We start from the raw sequence: 19,148 nt of genomic DNA on the forward strand, positions 1-19,148 counted from the left end.
ACTGGGCGATTTAATGACAGCTCATTTACATAACGCTTTAAACTAGGTAAGTAAGTAGGAGGTTTCTATAGATATCAAACTGCTGCAAATGAATCCGCACAATATTACAGTAATGGTGTGATCTGAATAACTAAAGAATTTAGACAAGAAAGAGGGATACAAGCGAGGGTCACAAAGCTCATGACCTCATAATGAATGGCTTGATATTCAATGGTAAAGCATTCCACCAAAAACTTTCTTGGCTTCTGTTCAACCTGGCACACAAAGTACTTAATACAGAATACCTCTCATCTGTGCGTAGGAAGCTGAATGAGCAGAAAATTGTGGATGGGAAATGCGTACAGGAAGTTGAGCTAAATGAGAACAATTCTTGAGGCACTGGTGCGATATTAAAAGTTATAACAAGGCACAAAAAGATTTAATTTGTTTGTTGGAACCAGATCTAGACATAATTACGATAATCAATTACAAACAAATTTGAACAAGTAAACAACGCACAGCATCCACAGCAGCGGGTGTAAATAAGCCGTGTTTTGACCTTGTCTCGCGCAATTTGCCAAACATGTTTCTCTAATTGACTGTGACAAGAGCATGATAACATTAGCCCAGTGTCAGCCGGTGAAAAAGCCAGCTGCAGGATCAGTTGATTTCTACCTTTGGATTTGTGTGGGCATAAGCTACAGAGTTATGTCACTATCAAATGCACAAACAAGGAGCTAAACATGGGTATAGCACTGTGTTTCCTTTTGTATATGAGACCAGACGAATTCCTATCTGCATAATTTGCCCGGAAAAGGAAAGGCAATGTACTGTTTTTTGTTCGTGTGCTGCTTAGTGCCACTCACTCATGAATATGTGCGCCGTGGGTCTCCATCTCCTTGACAACGGTGGTGAGCTTGTACAGAAGTTTTTGGTAAGCGTCCAGTGTGAGCAGGTCCTCCTCTCTGAGCAAGAAGCGAAGGCCGTGACCCTCCGTCCTGCCCAGGCTGTGTCCAGACGGGGCGGCCATACTCGTGATCGTGTGCTGGACGTTCACCATGGGGTTTAGTTTACCTGAGAGCGCATCATAAAAATTACCAGGCAGAGCTCTTGCATTATTTAGCAGCGCAGGTGTTTACTTGCCTTGCTCAGCAGCGTGCCGAGCTGCCCTCTCTAAAGTGCTCTTTCGGTTGTCCAGCTGCACACCGAAAGCACTTCCCAGAGACGTGGTAGTTTTTGGATAGGAAACCTCCATGATGTTGATGTGGCAGTTGGTGGGGCAGAAGTCGCTGCTGTGGAGCGGGGACACCTTGGTCTTGGCTTGTTTAAAGGTTGGCCATGCTCTATTCTTCAAGACCCGTGCAAACTGAGGAAAAAAGAGCATCACGGACTGAAATATCCTGCCATAGAGTATATTATCTGTTATAAATTATGGTTTATGGATGTTAGTTTTGGACTCTTTGGACTCTCTCTTTTGTGACTGACTTGCATTGTACAAAAGAAACAATCCCCAGTCCAACACTTGCACTTAAGTTGAACCCCTCTGTAATCTCCTATGTTGAATGCTACACAGAGCAAGCCATGATCCATCCTGATGTCTGTCCGAAAGCTCAAGTCCAACATTATGTATATGTTAACTATGAACTTTAAAACAAACAGTGCTTGTCAGTCGGCTCAGATAGCGCGAGTGCTAAGTTGCCACAGTTAAGAGGCTGATGGGCTCCAGATGGGCCACAGACTGACCCTTTAGTCTGCAGCCTGCCAGGAGATGTCTCGTATTTTATAAGGGTGAATTTCCTATTTCTGTATTAGAAGACTCCTCTGTCGCTCCAGCGTCTTCCTCTCTGGGGCTTTGAGGAGGAATGTTCCATGTTACACAACAAAGTCCTGGCTGTGGCTATTTATACCCGGACGGTAATTAATACAAGCTTCAGTCTAGTGTTGATTTTTCCCTTTTGTGGTTCTCACGCACGCTGACATCCATACAGCTGTTTTCCTCTATAGACGCATGCTCGAAATATTTGCATAAAAAAACCAGTGTGAGCTCATTAAAAGCATACATTAACTCAAAATACATTCACAAGCACATTATGTAGGAAGTTTGCACTGAGGACAACATTTGACATGGTTTTTGACTGTAGCAACAACTTTACTGGCCGTATGTATTATTTATCACACTTAAGCCAAACACTCCCCAGTTACTATTTGAGCAATTACTAATAAAGTGAAGCGCAAGCAAAAGTACGTTTTAGGAGCGCAATATATAAACAGAGCAGGCACTGACATTGACATTGGCAGAATTGTAAGAGGGTAATTCTCTAGATATTCTCTCAAATCCACCTCTGCAGTGCTATGTTTACCATCTTGAACTCCCCTTAAAAGGACTATAGGGAGTTTAAAAATGTTAAAAGTAAGTATTTTCCTCCCCCTACATGTTCCAGCCATGTCCTAATGTGTAGAATGAGCCCAGACCTGTTCACCACAACTGCCTCTAAAATCCTGCACTGTCACTCAAAAAGGCGTCACTTCGCCCGAATTGCCGTCATGCACGAGCTTAATATAGAAGGTGCAGTTACACATATGGCCTGAGGTGGCAGTAGTGAGTATAAAATGGCCAACTTGCATCCAGCCCCTTTAAAGAGCTGTCCAAACACTGCTTCTGATACTAACATATCACAGTATTAACGTATTTTATCAAGCAGGTGTTGGCAAACTTTGCCACTTGGGAAAGATCCTTCCTCTGAGTGTGACAACACTAGATACAGCGACAGATGTTTACTACGTACTTAATTTTTTATTTTGTTCATAAGTTAATGTAAATGCGGCAAAGTGTAGTTTATCTTCTGAACCACTGCACAGAGCAGACAAGCGCTGGTTGAGCCCAAACACAGTTTTCAATTAAAGAGAAATCAAGGATTGACCCCAGTATCAATATTTACATACGATCTTAAAGCTTGTAATTAGGGCATATTGTCACTATTGCGAGGATGTACAATACTTGTTCTTTAAATGCAATGTCAAGTTTAACAGACTCATATAAAACCCTTCAGACTCCTTATATGTTTTACTTTTCTAATTATACAGTCATCATAAAGCGGGCTCAGAGCTGGTGCAGAGCTACCTTCCTGTAGTTGGTAATGCGGCGGTTGATGTGCTCCACCCTCTCTCCGCACATGGCACTGAAGCGCATCTGCAGCTCCTCCGGGATCACATCACAGCTGGAGCTCAACCTGCCGCACATCTGCACCAGCATGTCGTCATTACGGGCCAGCGCTTCCAAGATCTGCTCAGAGAGAAACCCAACACTCAGAATGCAAATAAATGCCGTCTTTCAGGGTAAACATCTCCATAGGGCGTCTTGATAAAACACAAATAAACAATGTGCTATCTATAAACAAGACAGTATACTGGAGGAGGAGGCAAACCGCCAGTCATTAATAAAAATCCCCAGTGGAGGGGAAAGAAAAAACAAGGGCAAGAACTTAAAAGCAGGAAGAGAGTGAAGCAGGGGGGGAAAAAAACGATATTAAAATTCAAACTCTTGGATCTCAAAGGACAGAATGGCTCAAGGCAGATGTTTATAATAATACTTCAATTGCATTCACTTTGAGGGAGGCGCCATAGTCGGAGAGGATGTGGCATGTTTTGTTCTACGCATGTCATTGGGTTTTATTGAGTGATTGCAGAGACACAAGGCTTGTAAATCCTGATTAGCAAAGCAGCTTGTGATCCGAGTTAATTGAGCGACAATGCAAGAAGTGTCGTTCATCAGAAATTTGGCAACAAGATGATTTGATGGGGTATTTTGTCTCGTAGAAGGCAGAGGCAGTTTACAAAATTCACTTACAGACCAGAGACAGAATATAAATTGCATTTGAATTGAATTAGCAGTTGTGAGTCTGCAGTTACTTACACATTGTCTTCTGCAATTATGTAGGTACATTTCCTGTAGGTCAGAGCTCCACAAACACGTTCAACAATATTAGTTTAGCAGCTCATATTTCAGTCTTTCTTCAAATGTTAGTGCTAGATATGCTTACAAAATCATAACCCCTCTTCACCATTGATGTTGAATGTTAATATATAAATCTAAGTGTTGCATTTGTACGTTGAAGACGTCCTCTTTCTCTCTTAAATCAATAATGTTCATTCTGTGAACATCAATAAAACACACGCACTTAACACAGCTGGGACCTGACGTGACTAAAATAAAGCTGTCGGGTTTCACTAGCATCGCGACTCTCTTTATTCTCAGACACTTACTCCAAGTGTCTCTCCACGTTTTGAATGGCAGCCCTCAGAGCTCGTGAAGCGGCCATGAAAAGACTGCGCTTTATACGAAGAATCACCACTCGGTCCTGACAGCTTGTAAATTCCGGTTTGATTGGGAGGATAAGGCCAAAGCATATACTATTCAGAGCATGTGAGGCGGTTTTCTCACAGAGTTATTAAAACGCCAAATCATTTCACAAATGACACTAATATATTCAGATGTGGGAACTGGAAGTGTCACGAGCTTTCGGTACTTTCTATGCAAACTTTGACAGTATACCCAGTCATCATGAATGTTGTCAACCTAAGGCTCTGGCATTTGTAGAGATGTGTTGCAGAAAGCGTTTTGAACTTCTGGTATTTGGAGATTTTCAAACGCATCTTATTCACTGTTTTACATTTTGTTTGATAGAAAATGCCACATTGATTTAAAACAGAATATTCAAAGTTCTCCTTTCTTATCCTTGTTGCTGTTTGCCTCGGTCCGTCCCTCGTTTCCCTATCAAAATAAAAGTCCGCTGCCCACTTAGCCCCACGGATGTAGCTACTTTCACATCGCCGCTTGAATGAGGGCTGCAGTGGGTATTTTCTGACTCTTGTTGCTCTGCGGGGGAGAGGTTTGCTGTGCTACAGATTGAGACAGTACTTACTGGTTATGTAAGATTACGAAAAAGGCAATAATGCTCTGAGTGTACCAATAAACCGAGGCAGGCGAGTGTCAAACATTACACAAACATCTGGGAACACAACTTAGGTATGTTTTTGATGTAACAATATTATAATTAGGCAAAAAGCGCAAAAAAAAAGTGGATTTTGCATAATACCCCCTCCCCTTTAATTAAAAACTTGCCGAGAAGTCTTACATCGCATATGCACAGCATTCTTATCAAAAGGAAAAACACATTGAAACTCAAGATGTTGAAGTCCACTTTTGATCTGCCCCCTCGAGTCATTTTCTCATGAGTCTCATAACCGCATTCCCATGACCGCAAATCAGATAAGATGAATATTTACTGGTTTACAACAAAAGCATTGCATCTGCGCCGCACATTTCACTTAGCATTGATAAAAAAGTACAATATACCTTTGCGGTGAGGCTGAAGAATCCCTTGGGCTCCACCATCTTCTCCATGACGTGGCACTTGATTCCCGCGGTGCTGTCGTACTCATACACCACTCCATACTCCAGGTGCACATTATCCACGGTCAGACTCACGTGGTCCTTTTTCCCGTCGATAATGGCTATGGTGTTGAACTTGTCTATCACCTCTGTGAAGAATGACACACCATTGACATATTTCATGAGAGATGCCGAAAAATATTGATAACTATAAAGCAAATCAACAACAAAGTATCCAGTTTCCTCCATGGAGTCAAATGATTAAGATTTGCTGACTCATTAACTGTTTCTTGACCAGCCCACATTGTTTTGTATCCCATCCCGCAATGGTTCAGAATGGAGCCGTATGAGAAGTTTCCCATGCAGTCACACAGCTCCATATAACGAAACTGTATATTTACAACAGTGTTTTATCACATTTTAACTCAAACAGTAACTAGACTCCAGGGACGACCACCAGACCACCAAATCTGCAGCTCATTTTAAAGGAGACCCTCCTCAAATGGCTGTCGTCCATCTCTCTGCGTTTCCAAGAGTATAAAGGCCGCCCCATGCAAACGCAGTGACTTAGTACAGCTATAAATCCGGCAGTTTGCTGGAAGTAGAGTAGCGTTACGAGTCTACTCTCATCGGTCTCCGTCAATTTGGAGGAATTAACACTTGACTGTCCAGGGAAAGGGTATTACTGACACATCGTAGACGAGGTTTTCAAAGTCTTTGGGTTTTTTCTCCCCTCTTCCTCAACTCAAACAGCCCAGTCCAGTTGACGACTTTGAGAATCTCTACTATGATGGAAAACTGAGAGGGGCTACACAAACGTGACGTTACCACAGTGAGAACCAGATGTTTACATGCACTTCATAAAAAAACACATTTGCTTTTTTTTTTCAGATATGAAACGTGACTCAACTTGTCAATTAGAATTAAAAAAAAAAAATCTATTTGCTAAATGCCAGAAGAATGAGAATAATTTAGAATGGAATAGAACAGAATATTCTACTTTCTTTTTTTTATTACTTTTTACAAAACCAAAAGTTTTGGTAGAATTGACTTTAAACTGTATTTTTTGGGTAAAACGTTTTAGATTTCCTTCCACAAACTTCTCACAATAGTTGGCAGGAGTTTTGGTCCATTCCTCCAAACAGAACTGGTGTGAGACAAGTTTGTAGGCCACCTTGCGTGCACATGCCTTTTCAGCTCTGCCCAAACATGTTCAACTGGATTGAGATCCGGACTTTGTGATGGCCACTTCAAAACATTGACGTTATCCTTAAGCCATTTTGCAACCAGTATTGGCAGTTTGCTTTGGGAATTGTCCATTTGGAAGATCCACCTGCGCCCAAGCTTTAACTTCCTGAGATGTAGCTCCAATATTTCCACATAGTGTTCTTTCTTCATGATGTCGTCTATTTTGTGAAGTGCACCTGTTCCTCCCGCACTCAAAACAACCCCACAGCATGATGCTGCCCCCCTCTCCCGTATTTCACAGTTGGCATGGTGTTCTCAGACTTGCAAGATTCCCCCTTTTTCCTCCAAACGTAACGATGGTCATTATGGACAAAAAATTATATTTTTTTCCCGTCAGACCACAGCATGTGGTTCCAAAAATTAAAGACTTTCTCCCTTTTTAATTTGAAAACTCCAATCTGTCTTTCTTTTGGAGTAAGAGCTTCTTCCTGGCAGAGTTCCCGCTCGTACTAGTACTTGTTTCACTGTGGATAATGACAAACTCTTACCAGGTTCAGCAGCGTCTTCACCAGGTCTTTTGCATTTGTTCTTGGGTTGATATTCACATTTCAGACCACAGCACTGGGACACAGAACCTGCATTCTTCCTGATCTGGACATTTCCAACATTGTTTTAACCAATGAACTTGGCACATTCAAGTGTCTTGAAATTGCACCCAAGGATAAACCAGAATTGTGCTTCCAAGGTCATGATCGTCATCTTTCCCAAATTGTTTAAAAGGTATAATAATTTTAGTGTATGTACTGACTTTGTAAAAAGTAGTGAAACATTGTGTAGAAAATTCTATCTCTCATTCTCCTGGAATTTGACCAATAGAAATAATTCTTAAAATTGAAATTGACCTAAAATAATAAAAGTTATTCTGGTTTCATGTCTGACAGTGAGAAAAAAATGCAAATGTGTCTTTTTATGAAGTGTATGTAAACATATGGTTCTCACTGCAACACAGTTCACATAATTGAAGAGACTGTGGGATCTGTTTTAGTTTGAATCTAATTGGATGGGGCCAAATAAGCCTGTGCAGCAGCAGTACAGTACACATGAATAATTTCTCATTAATAAGGAGCATATGAGAGCGTGTGCCACCTTCCACTTTGCACTCGAAGCCCTCTCCGTTCTCCTCTGTCAGTGGCTTCTGGTTGTTGTTGTTTTTCTGGTCCTCTTGTGCACTCTCACTGGAGTTGTAGACCCATTTGATGGTGTCTTGCTGCAAGGGATAATAATCCTGAAACATCACATCCTTTTACACACCGAAAATAAAATATCAAGTGCAGACTGCTGGCAAGAGTAAAGTTACTGTATGGCAGACATGGAATAAAACAGGGATTCTTTTGGTTCAGAGATAAATGATGTTTTCATTGAAGCCAAGAAGCCATTATATCTCAAAATGGTAAACAATCCACTTATTCTGTGTAACTCTTTTCCCTGGTGGTGTTTGCATTTTCAGGGAGCAATTTGTATTCCTGTGTATGCTAGGCTGCTCGTCGTGTTTCAGATCCCCTCTGCTTATTTACTAGATGCATGTAAATGTGGATATACAGTATGTACTTTACTGCGTATTGTTGTTTTGTTGTTTACAGATAACCTAAGGCAGACAGTTATGATGAAAGACAGAATAAAAAGTAAGCAGTGTTTCCCACAGCTGTACAGTATGCTGAGACTTTTGGTCAGTGCTCTTTTACACTTCCTTTTGAATAGTGTATTTTTTCATTCGGTTATGAAAAAGAGAAAGTTAGACGAGGGCGACCATGGTCCCCTCTATCCATTGAAACACACATTCCTTTTGTACAAAGCAACAGGGCGACCATTGCAAATACATGCTTTATTGCAGACAAACACTATTAAAGCTCAATCTGCCACATTTTTCCAGCTTTACTTAAATGAAATTTCAACTGTCACGAACAACTTGTGCAACTCGAACATTTACCGTCCAGTCACACAGCTGAAGTGACGTTGCGCGCCGTGAAAAGCCTTCAACAACATATGGAAACATGGAGCTCGGCGAGACCGCAAAAACAAACCGATGCCAGTCTCAGCCCGCTGCAGCGTTTGGTGCTGTACGTGTGCGTCTGCCTCCACACCCCAGACCGCACACTCCTCTGCCAAGGCTGCATGTTGCGCTTGCCTACTGCTCTGCGGTCTAGTTTACAACCAAAATACACGGAGAAAGCAAAGAAGCTGAGATTGAGAAAGTGAGGGTGGTTTTTTTTTCCCTCTCCTGTCGATGACTTGATTTGAAACAGATCTCCTACAGTGTTCTGGCAGTGCATCATTAAGCCTAAGTCCCACCAGGATCCAATTATAATGACACCCTACACGGCATGAACCACCAGCGTACCCCACAATTTACATTTTGACACTTTTCCCCAACAGGTGGACCCAAACCTCCGACAATCACAGCTGCCAACCGCTCCGTGTGATAAACATCTGCCTCTCTGGCTGAAATTAGCTTGTGTTGTGTTTCTGACTCCAGCATTCACGCCCCGTCCGCCAGTCTCCCACAGCAGGGGCATCGCTGTGAGCCAAGGGTCACTGCCAGACACCCAAAACTACTATTATTGCACAGTAATAAACCAAGACAGAGACAGAAAGAGTGAAGGCGCACAACACTAGAATTATGACTGTCCGTCAAATGGTGTGTGCTGCTGTTTCAAGCACTTTTCTCCCACACGGTTTCGTTTTAGTTTCCAATTCCATTACAGCATCATGACTAGTCAACATATAGTTCACTCTGGCACTGAGGTCATGGGAATTTTTGGGTATGATGAGAAAAAAAAATAGTGGTCGTTGAACATACGAGTTAAATTACATTGTTCCAATAAAAACACCACTGTACAAATATTGTTTCATAAAAATAACTTAACATGTTGCCAGCTGAAATGTGCACATTCATAATCTGAAAATTCATCATCTCTACTTTAATTTATATTTGTTCATGTTAATACATAGCATATTTCAAGAGCATTAGATTGCTTTATTCATTCACTGCTATAGCCGTTGCTGCCCTGGGACTGAATGATGGAAACTCTCTCTGACAACAACCAGTTACTTATTCCACTCACACACAACATCCGCACAGGCAAAGTGGCTGAAGGATGTTGCTCCAGAACAATGACTGACTGAACTGCTGGGATTGAACCGCCAACCTTGGATGAGTCTCGTCAGTGGGAAGTGTAGTAGTGATAACAGAAGTGAGAGCAGTAGTGGAAACTGCAACTATGAAATACTTGAACTGATCAATAATGTGTGGACATGGCCATGTTTGAATGTGCTGTCTGCGTGTCTCCTCACCTGCGTCGGTCTCCTATATTTTCTGCAGGCTGTGACGTGCGCGATGACGCTAGCGTGGCTCTCCTTGCTCACGTTGATGCCGTTCACCTTGATGATGCACTGTCCCGGGTGCAGACCGGCGATGGCTGCCACCGTGCCTTGCAGAAGATGCCAACAGATCAAGGACGAGCCAGTGCCACACATTATAATGAAACTGCAGGTGCATGCTAAATCAGGACACACAAGTGTCAACTATTCCACATCCTGTACACAACGTAGGCTTCCCTTTTTCCTTTCTTTGTATTTACAGCATTGTTTCCTGTTTGGGCAGCTTCGGAGCACCGTGAGAGAGAAACGTGCTGATGGGGGGGGAAGTTGTTTATCTGGGATAGACGAGGGGCTCTCTCAGGGATGTGATTCAGACCATAAGAAAACTTCAAGGTTTACAGCTATCACAAGGAAGCGCATGTTAGACCAAATACTCCTGGCAGTTGTTTTCATAGCTCCTTAAACACACACCACGCATACCACAGCCTGCTGTGTACACAACGGCACTGTAAATCTGTGGGCAAACATTAATTTTACATAAGAGTATAATGCTGAGCAAAGGTTTGTGAACTAATGCTGTGGGAGGTCAAATGTCAAAATAATAAAAGATATAGTTGCCGGATCTAGACTTCAGGAGTAAGACGTCTTTCATCAAGATACTTTTTGATAACGTATTTGTGATCTGGACAAGGGCTGTATTCTTCAAGATTCAGTTCATAGTGCACACCTTTTTCATGTCCAGGAGTATTCAAGTTTGAGAGAAGAATGAAATAGGAACAACAAAATTACATGAATCACCTGCATTACAGGATAAAGGACTAGCAGGTTTTACACATTATGCATCTAAAATAAATACATTTTCCCGCCATTCAAACTACGATTTCAATTCAATTGCATTTAATTGTGCAGCTCTAATGTGGACTCGCAGCAAATAACTGTTGTCCTTGACCTTCCCGGAGATGTTTAGGACACACCACTAACACTTTTATATAACATATTGATAAACAACAGATACCATGCAGTACTATTATACAAACAGAGGAAATTACAGAAACATTTTCCCTTCCTCCCACTTAGTCCAAATGCTCAACTTTAGGTGGATATCCGTGCAGTCAGTGAGAAAGTCTCTAATTGGCATTACCTGCTCTGGCTGATACTGGACTGCAAAAGGGGCAGCAGCTGTTGTGGCAAAGCCATTACACGCCTCCCAAAACATGAACCCTGTCTTTGGAGATCAGGGCTTCAACATCGCATGTAGGTTATTTAAGGAAAAAACAAGGTCTAATTCCCTCGAGAACTGCCAGACAAGGCCTTGAATTGTTTTTAGATTGGGCCCCAACAGTGCTGCTAAACATACTGTGTTGGATAACCAGGCAGATCTTTAGCAAGGAAGGATTGGACAGCTTGGAAAATGCGAATAGTTGGGCTTTTGACAGGGCGAAAAGAGGCTGCTCACCAGGTAATTTGCAGTTTTGCCAGCACCGCTAACTGACCAGCTGAGCCACACGGACAGAAAGGGAAAAGATTGGACTCCAAGTCAAGCATGGCCCTTAACTGTGACGAGCCAGCTGTTCAACCAGCTGTACCCAGCTGCAGCTCAATGACAGACATACAGAGGGGCAGGCTCTCTCTCACCTCTCCCAACAGCATGCACCACGGACGGGCCAAACCCTCGGATCTGGAAGCCCAGGCCGTCCGCTGAGTCAGGGATCTTCACTGTTCTAGAGAAACAGCAATGCATCAAACTGTCAGGAGTCTGATAACAGTGAGGTTGTTCCATGCACAAGCTCCCAAAAATATTTAGTTACTGTACACAAGATATAACTGACAAAGATATATTCAACATCTATTCTCAAGTACTATACTGTTTACAGTATATAATTATATCACAGTTGAATGGAAGATTCATATTTACTTATTAATGTGACAAATTGGTACAAATAGTTTATTCAAGGGCAATAACTAACAACAAGTATTCAAAGTGTTGTTTTTAATTTGCTTTTGTTATAAATAATGGTTTTACAACAAAAAAACAGGACTGGGTCCATTGGTGAAGTATTGTATGGTGACAGTTGTGAAAATAATCTCTTTGCCACTAACATCCTGATTCCTGCACATGTCGAATGAGGAAATACAAAGTCAAGCATCATGTTACAGAGAACTCACTCTCGTGGTTTGGTGCTGACCAGAACACTGACGGGACCTTTGCTGTTGAAACACTGTCGCAGGAGAACCTCCACGTCTGAGAAAGGTCTGAGGAACAACAGGTCTCCATTGATGGCAAACAGCTTCCTGCCCACCTCCAGGCCAGCCATCTACACAAAACATCATAAACGCGAGTTCTCAAATAGTTTATCAACCAAACATTCATTTCGTTGCATCACTGAATGTTACTTCCTCACCTCTGCCGCCGAGCCCCTCTCCACAGACTTGATGATGGGCACCCTGTTTCTCTCTTCTAGTGTAAAACCGTATCCTCCTTCACTGGGTCTTATCTGGGAGAAAAGCCCCATTTCAATCAACTAAATCCCAGCAAAAGCAGCAGACCAAGATGTTCTCACACACCCCGAGCACCAACAAAGCTAGCAGCTATTGCCACAGACAGACAGACAGACAGACAGACAGAAGAGGATTCAAGCCACTGCACAGCATTCTCATTGAAGTCTCACAAAAAAAAAATGTGTTATGCGTGCTTTGAGAGTGCTGCGTAGGTAATAGAAAACACAGCGAAAGGACATAATTAGCGAGGGAGTAGCTGTTCACCAGGAGAGACTTGGCGATGACATTTTCAAGGATTTTCAGGTCGTGTTTCATTGGTTTGTGTTTGGTGTTGGAGCCCTCCATTTCCTCATCCGCAAAGAACCGGAACAACAGGGGCTCGTCCTTGAAGTCGCTCTTCTCCAACACTGAGGAGGAAAAAAGAGATTATATATATGTTACTCTATATGCCATGTCAAAACAACTTTCAAAATACAATGAGCCATACATAAATGTGAGCCTACCATTGCTATTACTACAAAGTATGTCATAATGCTACTTTTTTCATGTTATAAAACGCTCCTAAACTACTGCTTTGGGCAAAAATATTGGGACAAATGTGTGGGGTTATATCATCGGTATAATGTACTGTAATGTGGGACTGCCCTGATTTAATTAAGGTGAAACACGTATATATGTCCACCTCATTTGCAAGAATGCGTTTGAACATTTTCTTGGCGAATTTTCATCGGAACTCCAGGGTAACAACGTTTCTGTCACAAACTCATCCTTTTAATGTGACACACGCCAGCAGTTTTAATAGTAGCATCATTAAGGCAAATACGTTACTGGCACGTCATTTCAAATCATCCCAGTGAAAGTGTAAAAGAGTCTGGCGGCAGCTACTCTGTCCCATAGAGTCAGAGGTAATTTATGTGAGGTTTTGAATGAGGCGGAAATGTGTGCAGTTAAGATGGTTATAACATGGGAGTGCGAGGCACGCCGTGACTCACACTGCACGAAGCATGATGTGGGCTTTGGCGTGGACAAATCAGGCGCCAATAAACAACCGGTAACTATGGAGACAGCCCTGCAGCAATGACAAACAACAGGAGCGTCGGGAAGGAATAATTTTACTTCAGCGCCGTGAAGTAGCACTGGTCAACGTCGGTAACCTGAACTGTTATGTGCTTTCCCCCGTTTTGATTTCATTACAAGAATAACATTTTCACACAGCAGTGATTTCACTTAATCAGGTTTGGAGTTCTTCATCTCTGTCCCGTAAGTCCGTAATAGGGGGTTAATGGCTTTATGGGTAATCGCTAATCATATGTTAAAATCAAATTACATGGCCGTAGTTCAGACCACAAACACACAGAAACGCATTGAGAAGAACAGAGCGTCAATCTATTCCAGTGTCAAAGGGAATAAAATTAGCAAATGGAAAAGGAACAAGAGGCCTGTGTGCCAAAAATGAAGCTAAATGCCAGGCAAAACCTCCGCTTGGATTCAACAGTTAATCTCTACCAATGAAGTGAGGCTGCACATTACAACCAGTCCCAGTCGAATTGAAATCCCAAATTGAACATTCAGCAAATTGCAATTACAGTTACTCAGGCTTATGATCTCCAGTGCAAACAAAATATCTCACTATGTATAGAACCTGCTAACACTGTAGTTCAGACCTCTGTACAATCATAATAAAATATACAATAATACGTAGAAAATGACAGTAGATATGAGCAGCAGGTTCTGAGTTCCACTGGTTTGCTGACGTCCCCAGCCCGTACCGTGATGCATGAAGCCGTTGTCGCACAGCTCCACTCCTAAGATCAATGCCTCCTCCCTGGTTTTGCAGTCGCCCTGGAACACAAGACACCGCGAGGGTTGGTGAGGAATTTAGCGAAGTGACAGTCTAAATCAAGGCAGACACAGAGCAGGAAGACGATGAAAGACAATGGAGACAGAACAAAAGACGGAGTGTGGTTAGAGAGCAGTCAAAATGTCACACTCGCACCCCCTTTGTTCCTGCCTCCAAATGCCCGGAGGCAGGCGGCGCTCACTTCAGCTTAAAAACAACCAGAAGCACGTCTAGACAGAGCGCCAAGAGGGCTCATCGAGTCCCCTGACAGAGCTAAGCATTTCTGTAGCTTTCAATCATTTAGATGCATAATAGACATAATAATAGACAATAATAGACATTGGAGCATTCACATGTACAACTAGAAGATCTGCCTATGCTCAAGGCTTTTTAGTTTTTCGTTTTGTTGGAGGAAGGTCACGACTACATGAGAATAAGTGATCCAGGTTTGCCTTTTATCCTTCTATCCAATAGTTATGAGAACACAGAATGAGAATAAATGAGCAGCCGAATAAGATGAAGATGTAAACTAGCACAGCAAAAATCACATCTCTTGGGCCTTACCTGAGCTAACAACCAATCTATGAGTTTGTTGGCCATCACAACGGATTTATACGACCGGAGATGGTAGTCTTTGTCTCTGCATAAGACACACAACATAGAAATGATTAAAAAGCATGAAAAACATTTGACCGTGCACAGAAAAAATGTCAAAATAAGTGCTTGTTACGCAGTTTCTACAGTCTGCTCAGCAAGAAGGGACGGCGGGCAACGACTCCAGCTGTGCGTGGCCCCTGGGTGCCCCCTCCCATACGTCAGTCTCACATTTACCCACACAAGACCGGGAATAATGCATCTAGGAATGGAGCCACAACTTTCCCATGAACGCAGAGGCCTCCCCGTGGGACTGAGCCGCAGCCTGGGGGAAGTCCAGACCAGAACTGCTGCACGGCTTCTCCTCACACTGAAATTTTCACACGCACACACACACGCACACACACGCTACAGACAAGGCACACGTGACATACGAGCCCAGCTCAGTCCAATCTCAGCTGTCTGGACCTCTTCAGAGCGTGAGGCGTGAGAGGCTAAGTACTGGCTTCACAATGGTACATTCAGTCGTGTAACTTTATTTGACAGTAAGTGATGATGGAAGCGCTAGAGAGACGACATGCCAGCCCACATTACAGGTCTGTGGAATATAGACTGTGCAATAAATCAAAATTATGTAAGATATGTTTTAGTTCCAATCTTTTTTTTTTGTAGATTCACTTCACCTGGTGCGGAATTTTTGATCTAGCTCCTAATTTGACCCTTCGTTAAAAATAAAGTGCCTATCTCACAGCTATATGTCATTTAGCCCGCTTTACTAATACTGCCCCGCTCTCTGGCCGCAGGGAAGCCACATGTTTCCCTAATAGTAACTCCATGAGAGCTGCTGGGCTCCAGTGGCTGGAGCGCAGTGCTGCTGTCAAGAGTGAAAAATGGGTGTAAACAGCAGGCCAATGGGCAGCCATATGTCCGGCATCAGGATACCCCAGTCTGAGCAACTGCAGAGGGAAAGGTCAACACTGCACTTTAACTTGGCACACAAGAAAAGTTTGGCCTGACATTTAGTCTGAATAAACCATTGACAGCCGGAAAAGTTACATTTTTAACTTTAATTTGTCAATATTAATAAATGTCAATATAAACTTTTGAGGAGTGTTTCTAATGACGGTATAAAAACAAAAGCATTGCTCTAACGATGATTTTTTTGTTTTCAATTGTCGACATACAGTATTTCAGTATCCGAGTTCCAAGCATCAAATGTGTTAAACATTGAAATTGCAAACACGGCAAGTATTCAGATACAATGTGCTGGAAAACAACAAACAATGTGACTCCATTAGGATTTATAATGTACAAAAATCAGGTCGTCGTCCACAATTGTACAGCCCTATTCCATGATATTCTAATTTATGGAGATTATGTGCATGTTAAGCCACTTTCAGTCTGGAAGTGACATTTACAATACATGCAGCTCATGGTTTAATATCACCTTGATGCACCTGAATACTTTACATATGTATAAGGTACCATTCTGGAGAGGCTACACTGCGGACAGAAACTGCTTGGGAATACAATTTGGCCTCATCTCCTTCTCTGTGCCAGGAAATTCCACCTAATTAGGCCGGGGCTGGTCGCTCCAATTAAACCGTGGCATTCCCGAGCTCTGTGATGTATTGTGCTGGACGCTCAGTGGTAGATGCAGCGGCCAACAACCTGCAACTTCAGTCTGTGAGAGTTTTACATTGAAAAGGTCCTGCTTCAAATCAAATGCCAACAGTCCTGATTAGTGGAGCTACACGCAAAACAGCTCAATAATACGAAGATCAAACAATTGCTTAATATACATAGCATTAGTGTTTCCCCTGCAGCTGAGACACACTTCTATCTGTGTGAAATTAAAGCTTTCCCTCAGGCTAATGCTACGAAAACAGCTAACCTTGATGTTCCTCTTCAAATGTTATTATGAGGAACAACACAGGAGGCAACGCAGGCCAGCAATTTGCGCCAATAAAACGTGATTGCTCCATTTGTAACAGTGAGGGAAGTGAATGGTTTCGCAGAGAGCGCCAGATGAGCTGAAAAACACCTGTTTAGTGTTGTGGTTTGGATGTCCGTTTCACATGGAGATTGGATGTCGTGGGCTTATTTACACTAATTAGGAGAGGTGTACTTAAACACTGTGGAATCTACCCGATAAAGTACACTGACCATTTACCAGTTTAAGTTTAAATGAATTCAACCAAGGTGAAAGATTCAGTCACCACATCTGTGTTTTGAGAGCGGCCAGATGCAGCTGGACAGAGCAGGCCCTGCGCTGTGTCAACACCTGAAGTGGCCACCGCTTTATAAACCGATACAAATATGCACTCACAATTCACTAAGTCCTCCTTTAGTGAATAACTGATGCACAGGATGACATGAACAACAGTTCTCTATAATGGAAATCTCCTGTACGAGTCCTCCTTCTATCTTTAACTACAATAGGCTAACGGGCAAAGCTAATTGCGGGCTAGCACCACTTAAACAGCGTTTACAGCCAAGTTTGAGTGAAAAAAATTATCTCCATTGTGGAATTGGATGTACGACATTCCTCTCTCCCTTTGTCTTTTCTGTCAGCGTAGTATTTACTCTCACGGACAATCAATGAGTAAATAAACGCTTCGACACCTGCAGCGGCGCTTATGGCCTCTTGGGGCATGAGCTACTTAGTTCTGCTTTCAGCCCCTATACCTGAGGTAGAGGTAGAATAAATGTCTTATTGCCCTAAAAGCAGACATTGTAAAAAAAAGACCTTTGTGTGTTGCATCTAATTAGAAATCTGTTTCATCGACAGTGAACAAACAAGTCATTCATTGCTGTTTACATGATGGAGACAGTATTGCCCTGAAAGTTGTCGCACTTATAAACTCATCCCTGTGAAGAACTGGAATGTTATGCATTGAGCAATGAGTTTGGATCACAGATAACAATTTAAAATATACATGCTCCCTCTTTCATTGTTATAGGACCTTATATGTTATAGGACGACAGCAAACCTGCTCACCTGATGACCGGAGTGAAGAGGCTGTGAAGGCGGCAGAACAGACGGACTCCCTAAAGACACAATACACAAATATTAGCTAAAGACATTGTTATGATATATTTGAATATATTTCTAAAAGATCAACCTTAGAAATGACGTCCTGCATGTCACTCCTGGGATGGTAGGTCCCATCATCAAAACGGAAACGATACAGCACAGGCTCAGGTTTAAACTGATGCTTGTCTGTGACTGAAAAACATAATCGCAGCGTATTAGGAAGGAGGAGGACTCATTCTCGTCACACATGTTAGATTAAGAAGTACAGCTTGGTAGTGTGGTGGACTTCTCCAGATATGTGAGGCCATAGAAACGACATATAACAGCTTCAGTCTCAGGGGGGTCTCACTGAACCTGCTCTTCAAAGTAATAACAGTTGGCTCCTGGCTGCAGCTGTGTGGTTCCATTATGGCTCCTTATGAAAAGATATTCTATCGTTTCTCACACTGGGACGTTTAACTCTGTGCGAGCTCAGAGGGGCTTCACATTATTCCCTCTTTGTCAGAAAAAGCCCCAAACTCCAGTATCTTTTCCCCGTGAGGAAGCAATAAAGCAACCCCCGAGTGATTTAAGATAAGTTTTGGCTTGGGGCCTCCAGGCTTTTGGGGAAGGAGAAAATACAAGCTATACGCACCATTTGGACTCTGAAGGAGGAGCATTAGTCAAGTTAAGCCTCTGCACTGAACGCTCCTATTATCCAGAGCCACTGAACAAATATAACACAAACATAACTAAGCAAGGATTAATAAGTGTAATCCTTACCCAAACACCGTGTCAAGGGACTGTTTATATCCTACACCTGCTAAGACAAATTACACAGCTCCATCTACTGAAAGCCATGTACAGATGAGGTTAAGGTAAACATATTAATCGGTTTCCTTATGAGAGCTACCCTGACAGTAACATTTGTTTATAATTATGTTTTATCTCAAAGTTGTGGCAGCGGATAACATGATATTCTCTTTGAAGTTTCCCCAGCTTTATTCTTCATTTGTTTCAGAGTAGCTCAGTGACAGACCGTGGTGGATGATGCCGTTTTCCAGCAAAGCCTGGCCCAGATGAACTCCCTCCTCTGGGTTCCCCGTCTCTCCGATCTCCATCAGCCAGGACACGAACTCACTGGAGACACATCATGACAGCGGCATGAAAACATACTCTGGGCGGACATACAGTAAAAAGCTCCTTCGCAAACAACATGCTTTTAGACGCGAGGAGCCGGGCCCTGAGCCTCTCCTTGACAG

At 42.6% G+C, this 19,148-nt stretch overlaps 1 protein-coding gene across 1 annotated transcript in view; it reads right to left on the minus strand.

Moving 5' to 3' along the window:
• prex2 (phosphatidylinositol-3,4,5-trisphosphate-dependent Rac exchange factor 2) overlaps nt 1–19,148 on the minus strand; it is a 73,288-nt gene that overhangs the window by 23,572 nt on the left and 30,568 nt on the right. The window contains exons 11-25 of the mRNA XM_079575787.1: nt 18,926–19,026; nt 17,996–18,099; nt 17,872–17,921; nt 14,841–14,916; nt 14,206–14,278; nt 12,701–12,843; nt 12,340–12,432; nt 12,104–12,252; nt 11,573–11,658; nt 9,911–10,047; nt 7,706–7,826; nt 5,336–5,520; nt 3,101–3,262; nt 1,123–1,345; nt 846–1,053 (exon numbers count right to left, since the gene is read on the minus strand). Coding sequence (XP_079431913.1) covers nt 846–1,053; nt 1,123–1,345; nt 3,101–3,262; nt 5,336–5,520; nt 7,706–7,826; nt 9,911–10,047; nt 11,573–11,658; nt 12,104–12,252; nt 12,340–12,432; nt 12,701–12,843; nt 14,206–14,278; nt 14,841–14,916; nt 17,872–17,921; nt 17,996–18,099; nt 18,926–19,026 — 1,911 coding nt within the window. The remainder of the gene's footprint in view (nt 1–845; nt 1,054–1,122; nt 1,346–3,100; nt 3,263–5,335; nt 5,521–7,705; nt 7,827–9,910; nt 10,048–11,572; nt 11,659–12,103; nt 12,253–12,339; nt 12,433–12,700; nt 12,844–14,205; nt 14,279–14,840; nt 14,917–17,871; nt 17,922–17,995; nt 18,100–18,925; nt 19,027–19,148) is intronic.

The sequence above is a fragment of the Gobius niger genome, assembly GCF_951799975.1.
Source record: "Gobius niger genome assembly, chromosome: 18".
NCBI classification, from domain to species: domain Eukaryota; kingdom Metazoa; phylum Chordata; class Actinopteri; order Gobiiformes; family Gobiidae; genus Gobius; species Gobius niger.